The sequence below is a fragment of the Notolepis coatsorum genome (genome assembly GCF_963971535.1).
Source record: "Notolepis coatsorum genome assembly, chromosome: 17".
Classification (NCBI taxonomy): Eukaryota; Metazoa; Chordata; class Actinopteri; order Aulopiformes; family Paralepididae; genus Notolepis; species Notolepis coatsorum.
This window is the reverse complement of record NC_140181.1, coordinates 25030334-25042325: the sequence shown is the minus strand read 5'-3', so window position 1 is coordinate 25042325 and position 11992 is coordinate 25030334. Positions and strand designations below refer to the sequence as shown.

The following is an 11992-nucleotide window of genomic DNA, read 5'->3' as shown; positions in this document are numbered from 1 at the left end:
CCACCTGTTGGACTGGAGCAGTGTTTCCCACAACATGTTCTAGAATCTAGAGACTCTCGTCTAGAGCTTAATTTGTCACGTGACAGGTCGCATTCAATTATAACTCGGGCTCTGAAATTCGGACTTCCTACTAGGACAAATCGAATAAAACGGCCAGAAGAAGTGTAAGAAAAAAATAGCTGAAAAGGTTTAATAGCGTGAGTTAGTAGTACCCATGTTTGTCCGACTCTGTAGCTCGAACGCCGCACGTAGGTTGGAGATGACGCGTTTCCCCACTTCCAACTTCCCACCTCCGACTATAAACGAACGCGGCACTGGGTCTGCTGTGTGTGTGTGACTGTGTTTCTACTAGTTAGCTAGTTACCTAGGATAGTGCACAAATATCCACAGTTTACACCATCTTCATGTATTCCAATTGCCCTTAGAAGATTGGTGTAACATATAAAACGGTTGTATTTGACCGTAACGTTACATAATAGCTAACTCGGAATTAGATTCGGACGTTGTTGTTTGGCTTCACCAACGTTAGCTAGCTTCCGTGCTAGCTATAGCTAAACACGCAGTGCAACGAGCCACCAGCTCTCTGGACAACATGGAGAACCAGGCTGGCACCACATCTTCAGCAGCAAGCAACTGTATAGCAAATAATAACCCTGCGACTAACGCCAGCAGCATCCCATCGTATACGACGAATGGTAACGTACTGTCTATCTGTATGTCGTGTGTGTCATTATGTTATGATGAATTGAAAATGGGGAACCCTGATGTAAACAAGACGAAAGTCTTTCTCTGGTCTGCATACCCTTAACGATTGTATGTATTGTACTGTACTGTACCCATTCTGCAATCTGTTAATCAAGTTTTCAATCAATCAATCAATCAATCAATGTGTAAAGATGGCTATAGCTAATGATAGCCAGGCTAGTTGAAACCTAATTGTAATGGTCTGGGAGTCAGGTTAAAGGTCGATTATAATGTAATGCCGTCAAAGCAGCGACCTCGAGGTAAAAGAGCCTAGCTTTGTTTACTCTTTTGTTTTGTTCTGATGTATGGGTTGGAGTTTAGTAACTTGTTATTATGTTGTGAACTTCTCTGAACTTCTGCAATCCAATCAACACATCAGATAAAAACTTGAAACAAAACGCAGTACCATGTTGTCATCTTCCACCTGGAGAATGAGATCTTCTCTGTACTTCCTTGAAATCTGAGTTGCGTGTATGATCATGTCACTAATGGGTCGAACCTCTCATGGTCCAAAGTGTGGTAACTTGACACCCTTAGCTTCATCTACACACAGAAAGCTAAGTGGGTATTGACATGTTTTGAAAGAATAAGCTGCCGACTTGGAATACCTGGTAAATAGCAATGGGTGCTTGTTGTTGCCAAATTGCATATTTATAGACCCTTGCATTCTCAATGAGGGTAAAGGTGTATAGATGCTGCTAAGACATTTCCAGTAGTTAATTGAACAATTTGGTGGAAAAAACATACAAATTGTTATTACACAGGAACTCCACCTGGAAGTGATCTTTATAGAAAGGGATTCAAAATGAGCACTACCTTTCAACCTTTCTTCTTTAGCAAAGACACTTATCTCAGCTTTGTGTTTTGTCAACAGACTCTGTGAAGCTCTGATATATCCAGGCTAAATAACCTAAAAACAAATACATTTGTTTCAGCCTCAACCTCGGCTGCTGTGGCGACTTCATCAGACACATCGGTGTCCAATGGCGTCTATATTCCTGGTGGCATCGCCAACGGGGATGTGAAGCCTTCCATCTCCACCACGCCTCTGGCCGATTTCCTCATGCAGCTGGAGGATTACACTCCCACAGTATGTCCTGACAATCCTTTAAAATGACCAGTTGTAGCAAGAAAGATTCATTCCAGCACATGTGGCAGCTGCTTGTTAATTTACAACTAGCTCCAAAAATGGGTGCTGATTTACAGTCAAAGCAAGACATGATTTTGGGGATTTGTAAACTTGACTAGTGCTTGAGGTATAGCTCTTTATTTTGGAAAGGTAGAGCAGCACATCCACTCTGGTGATCAGGTGCAGGACAAGATCAGCATAAAAAATGGTCCGTTGGACTTGCTCCCACTATGTTTGTTTGAGCAATAAGATAAGATATTCCTTTATTGATCCCCTTGCGGAAATTCATGGCAGGCCATGGCATATGGTTATTATATCACAGCTATGGGGTGACGACGTGAAGTGGCCCGTCACAAAGCGGAGGAACTTTGTGGAACACAGTGATATCTCAACAAGTATACATCTCGTCTGTGATTCAATACATGAACAATATCTATATTTCACCAGATACCTCTTTATTTCCCCAGATCCCTGATGCAGTGACCGGCTACTACCTCAACCGAGCTGGCTTTGAGGCATCTGATCCAAGAATGTAAGTCTTTCACAATACTGCCCTTCACAATACTGTCCTTCACAATACTGTCCTTCACAATACTGTCCTTCACAATACTGCCCTTCACAATACTGCCCTTCACAATACTGCCCTTCACAATACTGCCCTTCACAATACTGCCCTTCACAATACTGTCCTTCACAATACTGTCCTTCACAATACTGCCCTTCACAATACTGCCCTTCACAATACTGCCCTTCACAATATTGCCCTTCACAATACTGTCCTTCACAATACTGCCCTTCACAATACTGCCCTTCACAATATTGTCCTTCACAATACTGCCCTTCACAATATTGCCCTTCACAAAACTGCCCTTCAAAATACTGCCCTTCACAATACTGTCCTTCACAATACTGTCCTTCACAATACTGTCCTTCACAATACTGTCCTTCACAATACTGCCCTTCATAATACTGCCCTTCACAATACTGCCCTTCATAATACTGTCCTTCACAATACTGCCCTTCACAATACTGTCCTTCACAATATTGTCCTTCACAATATTGCCCTTCACAATACTGTCCTTCACAATACTGTCCTTCACAATACTGTCCTTCACAATACTGCCCTTCACAATACTGCCCTTCACAATACTGTCCTTCACAGTACTCAGTCCTTCACAATACTCAGTCCTTCACAGTACTCAGTCCTTCACAATACTCAGTCCTTCACAGTACTCAGTCCTTCACAATACTGTCCTTCACAATACTCAGTCCTTCACAGTACTCGCAGTCCTACACAATACCCAGTCTTTCACAATACTCTCCTTCACAATACTGTCCTTCACAATACTGTCCTTCACAGTACTCGCAGTCCTACACAATACTAGGGGTGGGACGATGCATCGATCCAGATCGATATATTAATTACTAGGGATGAGTTAGAATTTTCGAATAGTCTATGCCAGTCTCCAGATTCGATTTTCATGTCGTAGTCGATACAACATTTTTAATATAATTTACACACAAAAAAAAAATTCTTTAACTCATTGGCTGCCAACTATTATCCTTATCCTGTGGTAGCTACTGCCACGCTGTAAACGATGGGAGTTAGGCACTTTGTTTGTAGAGCTAAATCTATATTCTATATTATAGCCATGGATACAATACTATAGTCATTTGACATTGAGTTTCTTCCGGTCAAGATGCAAAAAAGAGAGAATTTTTCCACCCATACGTTCCCGTGTTATACCGTGGTGAATATATGGTTTTAGAGCGGTCTAGGGTAATTCATGAAATGCTTAGTTATGGCAGTATACGTTGATTCCATTGTACACGTTGCCATGTCTTGCCTGTAGGGCTGTCCCCGACTAAGGATTTGTATAGTCGACTTGTAGTCGCCAAAATTAGCCGATACTCGACTATTAGTTGACTATGAAAAAAAAAAAGTATAATTTGATTTTTTTATCATTCCATTTGGGCTGTGGGGGTGCTTAATGTTTGAAGGAGTCGACGGAAGGCTTCTTGTTCTCTGCAAAAGCATGCAATTGGTCCACAGATTCTGAGTCTAGTGTGTTCATTAGATGGGTGAAATCCTCTTTCAGTGCCTCTGTGCCTGTGTTCTTAGACAGTTAGCATCTGGTATGAGTGCCATCTAGGCCTCTTTTCTTTTGGAAAGAATGATAAATAAAAAATTAGAATAATTAAAAAAAAAATTGCATTCGACTAAGATGTTGGCAGTCGACTACGGCTCCTTTCGATCGATTAGTCGACTATTCCACTAATAGGGGTCAGCCCTATACCTGTATACGCTATTATCCCGAAATCAAATCTAGATCATAGCTATTATGGTCCATCATGAATGCATGAAAGGGGGGGGGGGGGGGGTCGTTTCTGATTATTTGATTGTCAGTAACAGCATTCGCATTGAACACTAAAATCGGTTATCAGCCCGATCGGTGTAAAAGCATTGCAGGATCAAGCAAAAATGTACGTCAAATCGCCCTTACCTGTGGCCGGGAGTAATCCAAAAAGAATATTCCAATTTCTTGATCGCCATCTGGTAGATGATCCAATGTCCATTAGCTCAATGGCATAATCCACCATAACATGCATCACTGTGCATCACTGAGCACAGAGTGACAGTTACCATCTTCCTGGACTCTTACTTTTGAAACAGCACTGTGCAATTACACCTACTGTAGACTTCAGTATATTTTTACTGTATATTTTATTACATTTTTATTCTATTTTCTATTCTTATCTTAAATTTGATTTGTTTTGTTATTCTTATTTGTGACCTATTCTGTCTAAATGTTTAATGTTGAGCGATTTGCAGTGTAAAATTTCCCTCTGGATAATAAAAGTATTTCTATTCTATATTCTATTCTATTCTATAACATATGAATCGGGCATATTTGACGAGCTTCAATGTAACCGACAGAACTGTTCGCCTCGCCCGAGAAGGAAAATAAAACCCTAGACCTGGGGCCATCCCACAGCCCAGGATACAATGTTAGAAAGGGTGCTCGATACCGCCGTCTAGCGTGATGCGGCCGGTATTGCACCTAGGCATTCTCAATGCGATTCTCAATGTTAACCCAGAGTCAGTGGGCCTGTGATGAATAGAAATATAGAATAAAAGAAATACCGATCAAATAACGTATATATACGTGGTTGGCGTTCAACGGTTGTCGGACAAACGCGTTGTCGCGTCCAATGAGTTAATAATTTTTTTTAGAAAATCGTTTTTTTTATTGAAGCAAACTATTATTTAATTCCTTTTTATATTTAGATGCAGCCTAATTTGTATAGCCTAATTGATCTAAAAGATGCACATGCTACCGTTTCTGTTTGTTTATTAAAACCGGTTGATAGGCCAATGCAATGCTGTTATTATAGGCTACGATGGTGAATGGTGTCATTTTGATTTATTGTCGGTCAGCTGAGCCGATCAACGTTCTGAAGGATTATCTGAAGTGCCTATTTAGCAATACCCTTTGATTTGAATGATCCATTCTATTAAAAAGAATAACTGAATTGAACTGAAACTGAACATTAACTGAATTTAAACTGAAACAGAAAATAACTATATATTTTTTATATAATTAAATATATATACCGTACTTTTCGGACTATAAGCCGCGGCTTTTTCCCCCATTTTTCGACCCTGCGGCTTATATAACGGTGCGGCTTATATGTGACTCGACGTGACCAAACCCGAAAATGTTAAAATCAAAATATTGCTTTTTTGACTGCATTGAAATGTTATTTATCTGTTCCCTTATTTGCTAAACTTAATACAACTTGTAAATGAGTTAATTCTTGTTATTTGTCCGACAGTATTGTGTCCCAATGCTAATTACATATGGTAATTAAACATTAAAACACCTGCGGCTTATAGTCCAGTGCGGCTTATATATGTACACATCATTCAATTTAGCTGCTGCGGCTTATAGTCAGGTGCGGCTTATAGTGCGAAAAGTACGGTATATATTAAGGCTGTCAAAGTTAACGCGTCATTAACGCGTTACCGCTCAATTCTGTTAACGCCACTATTTTTTTTAACGCACGATTAACGTTTTCGAAATCCAACCAGAGTGCAAATGTAGCAGTAATATGCAACAGCAATATACAATGTACAGGTGGTTAAACTGGGTACAAAATATACAAGTTAGTACTACCGAGTGTAGTGCTAATCCGATGTATGTACAGAGTGTATTGTGTAAGTTAGCTTGTTAGATTTAGAGGAAGATCGAATAGACCAATCACATTGAAGCACAAGGGCATGTTTACACACCTCCAGTGCACTCTTTCCATGTTCTACATCACCCGTGCTCGTGGCGTGCTTGTGTGTCCTCTTGCTTCAAGAACACGTGATGATACACTATTTTCTGGGATCCCTTTCCTCCTACTGTGCTCTACAACGGCAATTTCATCAACTAGTGGTCAAAAACTCCACTTGAGATCTTTTAATAAGCAAAAAGGGATTTGTGGCTGCCAACCCTACATACATAACAGGCTATAGTGCAAACTGTCAATACATGGAACAGCTGCAACTTTAACTAATTAGCTATTGTAGCTTGTTATAGAGCTAGTGATGGTTATGATTTTTGTAACCCTAGCCCAAGTTGCTACTTTCCAATGATGTTGAAATGATTCAATTGGACACATCGGCCAGCAGAAATATTAAATTCAATTTGTGCATTCTAGCTGTGAACTTTGGGGGGGGGGCAATCAAGATCAGTCCCAGGATACCAAACCTCCTGTTATTCCACCATAGACATCATGTGGGCTGAGAGCACCAACAGGTCAATGTACTAAACCAGGTTTCCCCTCTCTTTAGAATCCGTCTGATCTCCCTCGCCTCTCAGAAGTTCATCTCGGACATCGCCAATGACGCGCTGCAGCACTGTAAGATGAAGGGCACAGCCTCTGCAAGCTCCCGGAGCAACAAGACCAAGGTTTGTATAAACATTGCAGCTGCAGCTTCAGACTGGTGCCTGCATGAGGACCATCTCTGCCATTATTGTTCTTTGGTGTTTTGTTAAAGATCCCTTCCACTCATTTTTTTTTTTATAGTTGACTCCTCTTGGAGGCATGACTTTGACTATACAGATTGTTATTTGTGACTTTGACTATACAGATTGTTATTTGGGACTTTGACTATACAGATTTTTATTTGACTTTGACTATACAGATTGTTATTTGGGACTTTGACTATACAGATTGTTATTTGGGACTTTGATTATACAGATTGTTATTTGACTTTGACTATACAGATTGTTATTTGGGACTTTGACTATACAGATTGTTATTTGGGACTTTGACTATACAGATTGTTATTTGGGACTTTGACTATACAGATTGTTATTTGTGACTTTGACTATACAGATTGTTATTTGGGACTTTGACTATACAGATTGTTATTTGGGACTTTGACTATACAGATTGTTATTTCGGACTTTGACTATACAGATTGTTATTTGTGACTTTGACTATACAGATTGTTATTTGTGACTTTGACTACACAGATTGTTATTTGTGACTTTGACTATACAGATTGTTATTTGGGACTTTGACTATACAGATTGTTATTTGGGACTTTGATTATACAGATTGTTATTTGACTTTGACTATACAGATTGTTATTTGGGACTTTGACTATACAGATTGTTATTTGACTTTGACTATACAGATTGTTATTTGACTTTGACTATACAGATTATTTGGTACTTTGACCATACAGATTGTTATTTGGGACTTTGACTATACAGATTGTTATTTGGGACTTTGACTATACAGATTGTTATTTGTGACTTTGACTATACAGATTGTTATTTGACTTTGACTATACAGATTGTTATTTGACTTTGACTATACAGATTGTTATTTGGTACTTTGACCATACAGATTGTTATTTGGGACTTTGACTATACAGATTATTATTTGGGACTTTGACTATACAGATTGTTATTTGGTACTTTGACCATACAGATTATTATTTGGGACTTTGACTATACAGATTGTTATTTGGGACTTTGACTATACAGATTGTTATTTGGGACTTTGACTATACAGATTGTTATTTGGGACTTTGACTATACAGATTGTTATTTGGTACTTTGACCATACAGATTATTATTTGTGACTTTGACTATACAGATTGTTATTTGAGACTTTGATTATACAGATTGTTATTTGGGACTTTGACTATACAGATTGTTATTTGGGACTTTGATTATACAGATTGTTATTTGGGACTTTGACTATACAGATTGTTATTTGGGACTTTGACCATACAGATTGTTATTTGAGACTTTGACTATACAGATTGTTATTTGGGACTTTGACCATACAGATTGTTATTTGGGACTTTGACCATACAGATTGTTATTTGGTACTTTGACTATACAGATTGTTATTTGGGACTTTGACCATACAGATTGTTATTTGGTACTTTGACCATACAGATTGTTATTTGGGACTTTGACCATACAGATTGTTATTTGGGACTTTGACCATAGTAACAGATTGTTGTTTGGGACTTTGACTAGTATACAGATTGTTGTTTGTACAGAACTTGTCACCAGAGCACCTTTTTCACATTCTTCCCCTGGAGAGGGAGAGATTTTTTTTTGTGAGCACCTTTTAGCTTCAGCTACACAGAAAGCGGAGTAGCATCATAGCAGCATGGGGGAGGGGATACAGGTATGTGCATGGTAATAGTAGAAACACATAAATATAGGCAATACAATTACAATAAATATAAACTGTGTAAACAATATAATTAACTCAGATGAGGGTCTGTATGCCCTATCAGTTATATTATAAGTTACAATAAATATGGGCAATTAGAATTTTTATATATACTATGATGAGTAAGTAAAGTAAACGGTATACACAGGTGCATTATACACAAGGTACCCTAACTGCAATGATATACGTTGTAGTCCGTGCAGGTTAGTCAGACACACTTAGTGGTCAGACATTCCTAGTAGTTCTTGAGTTCTGCCGCTGTTTACTTTGGTACTATGTGGAACCCTTTGCTGTAGTCTAATACACATCACTCCTGGGTTTACTTTAGTACTATGTGGAACCCTTTGCTGTAGTAATACATCACTCCTGGGTTTGCTTTGTACTATGTGGAACTCTTTGCTGTAGTCTAAAACATCACTCCTGGGTTTACTTTGGTACTATGTGGAACTAGAGCTGGGCGATAAAACGATAACGATAAATATCGCGATAAATTATTTCCTCGAAATAAACATGAAACGTGGTCGCAAAGTTTCGATATATTGATTTTCCAAGTTTGGCTCCGTTCAGCCTCGGCTCAGCACACTCACTAACAACAACCAACGTTACGTGATGACGTGCTTACGCACCACAGCTCAGGACTCAAGGCTGCTAGGATACTTGGCTTGCACGGCGCTATTTTATATATTTACGTGCCGAGTATGTATGTGGCGTGAATTCTGATGCCACGGTTATAGTATAGTGTGTGGTATACGGTGGACGTCGTTGCAATGTATTGTGGCGGAACAGAGTATTTTAGGGATATTTATTTAGTACATTGTCATGGGATACACTGCTCGCTCTGGCTAACTGCTAACGTGCGCGGACTGATGACGACATCAACTCGAGACATTCACAGCAGAAAAACAAGTCTATTAATAGCCCGTCCATCGGCGCCGGGCATAAAAAGTTAATTAAACTTGACAGACATTATATCGACGATAATTATCGATATCGAGTTATATGAAAATAATTTTATAATTTTATCGCGATTTATTTTAACGTTTTTGGCCATATCGCCCAGCCCTATGTGGAACCCTTTGCTGTAGTCTAATACACATCACTCCTGGGTTTACTTTAGTACTATGTGGAACCCTTTGCTGTAGTAATACATCACTCCTAGGTTTGCTTTGTACTATGTGGAACCATTTGCTGTAGTCTTATTATCTTGATCATTCATGAGTTTGTTTTGTGTTTTTGTATGTCTTCTCCAATATGTAGGATAAGAAGTACACGTTGACCATGGAGGACCTGTCTCCTGCCCTCTCAGAATACGGCGTCAATGTCAAGAAACCACACTACTTCACATAGAATGTTCAGGCCTTTGAGGCTGTGCTCCTGCTAGTTGTAGTTCATACCTTTGTCCACTAGAGCCACTTCACACCCTACTCACAAATCGTTTGGCCCCGGTGCTTATAGTAGTACAGCCTCTGACGACTCTTTACAGTCATTTTGCCTTTTTTTTTGTAGAGCATTCTTTGCATTGTGTGGAATTGTAAAAGTACACTATTTTATTGAGAAGAATAAAACTTACAACTTCAAACTGAAAATGTCTGGGGCTATGTGTTGGATACTTAGGAGGAGAAAACCTAAACTCAAGTTAACCTTTTTACAACTTTCTACGCTTATGTATTGACGTTCATAGTATAGGAAGTGGTATTAGATTGATGCAAGTTACATGAAAACGGGGTGTTTTTAAGAAGAAAAAAGTTAGTTGTGAAAACAACAGGGTAATTATTGCAATCACTGATTGGACTGTTGGTGTTGTTTTATCATCATTGCCTTCTCATCTGCAACACTACTACCATTTGAAAATGTTGATATTTTCATAAAACAAAGCAACCATCAAAAACATTGTTATTATGAGCTGCATCATGTACACCAAGCTACTGAAAAAACTTTAATGACAATTTTTTCAAAATATTCCCTTTACCTTGTAGATACTGCCATGAAATTTTACATGGTGCTTCTCAACAGAAATATGGTCATTTACAAGAGCTTTTTGTATATACCTTTTTATCTATGTCCATTGTATGGGGTATTTTACATGAAAAGATTGAAAATGTTCACCCTGCACGTAATTTCTTTATAGCCCATAACAAACGTTTGAAAAAACCCTCTGGAAATTACCAACAAGTTATTCATCACTCTGACTTAATCCACTGAGGAAAAAGGTGAATTTCTAATGAAATATTAGCTATTTTAAAGGTATAATGTGTAATGCTGTCAAACAGCGACCCATAGGCCTCGCTTGGTATTACACTTTGTATTTTTTAAATGACTGGTTACACCAGCGAGCGCTCTGGAGAATCTTCACAATATAATTAGTTACTCGGGTAACTCCAATGTGTATCAGACCAAAAGTACCACTTCTGTTAAAAATAAATAGAAGTTATAATGCCATTGTGTAAAATGTATTTCAGAGGATGACATTTTTTTTTCACCTTAATTTTCTATTTGGGTTCATGAAGCTTGTTGTCCAGTCAGTCCCATACATCTATTTGGGCTCATATTTCATACTACTAGGGCTAGGCAAACCTCGGGGTGGAGGACGCCATCATCTACATGCTCCACAGAGTTTACATGCACCTGGAGAAGCTGCACAGCTCAGTGAGGATTATGTTCTTTGGCTTCTCCAGCGCCTTCAACACCATCCAGCCTTCACTGCTAGCGGAGAAGCTCAGTGATGCAGCTGGAGCACGGCTTGGTGGCCTGGATTACGGACTACCTCACTGACAGACTGCAGTACGTCAGACTACAGGACAGTCAGTCTGATGTACTGGTGAGCAACACCGGCGCCCCCCAAGGAACTGTGCCGTCACCTTTCCTTTTCACCCTCCATACCGCCGACTTTCTGCCACAACTCAAGCGGGTGCCACCTGCAGAAGTTCTCTGATGACTCCTCCATCGTAAGCTACATCACCGATGACAATGAGGAGGAGTAGAGAGCTTTGTAGGGTGGAACGACAGCAACCACCTCCAACTCAACATCAGTAAAACTAAGGAGCTGGTGGTGGACTTCCGGAGGGGCAAGAAGAGCCCCCCGACTCCCATCACCATCCAAGGGGATGAGGTGGAGGTGGTGGAGACATATACAGTAAGTTCCTTGGGGTACACCTAAACTGGACTGGTCGGACAACACAGAGGCCCTCTACAGGAAGGGACAGAGCAGGCTGTTCTTCCTGAGGAGACTCCGGTCCTTCAACGTGTGCAATAGACTGCTGCAGTCGTTCTACCAGTCTGTAGTGGCCAGCGTCCTCTTCTATGCTGGGGGGGCTACATCAACTCAAGGGACACCAACAAACTGAACAAGCTGGTGAGGAAGGCTAG

General features: G+C 39.7%; 1 protein-coding gene across 1 annotated transcript; it reads left to right on the top strand.

The window, feature by feature from the left end:
* Positions 1-290: 290 nt before the first annotated feature.
* Positions 291-10212, top strand: taf10 (TAF10 RNA polymerase II, TATA box binding protein (TBP)-associated factor). The gene is made up of 5 exons (XM_084333101.1): positions 291-695; positions 1680-1834; positions 2341-2405; positions 6714-6831; positions 9884-10212. Exons 1-5 carry the CDS (start codon positions 593-595, stop codon positions 9971-9973), a joined length of 531 nt encoding a protein of 176 aa, XP_084189227.1. The 5' UTR covers positions 291-592; the 3' UTR covers positions 9974-10212.
* The last annotated feature ends 1780 nt before the right edge of the window (positions 10213-11992 follow it).

Excerpts from the sequence above, each read along its gene's own strand:
- taf10 (XM_084333101.1), top strand. The coding sequence starts at position 593 with ATGGAGAACCAGGCTGGCACCACATCTTCAGCAGCAAGCAACTGTATA. Across the intron at positions 696-1,679 it reads CCCATCGTATACGACGAATG|CCTCAACCTCGGCTGCTGTG; the intron begins GTAACGTACTGT and ends CATTTGTTTCAG. Across the intron at positions 1,835-2,340 it reads TGGAGGATTACACTCCCACA|ATCCCTGATGCAGTGACCGG; the intron begins GTATGTCCTGAC and ends TTATTTCCCCAG.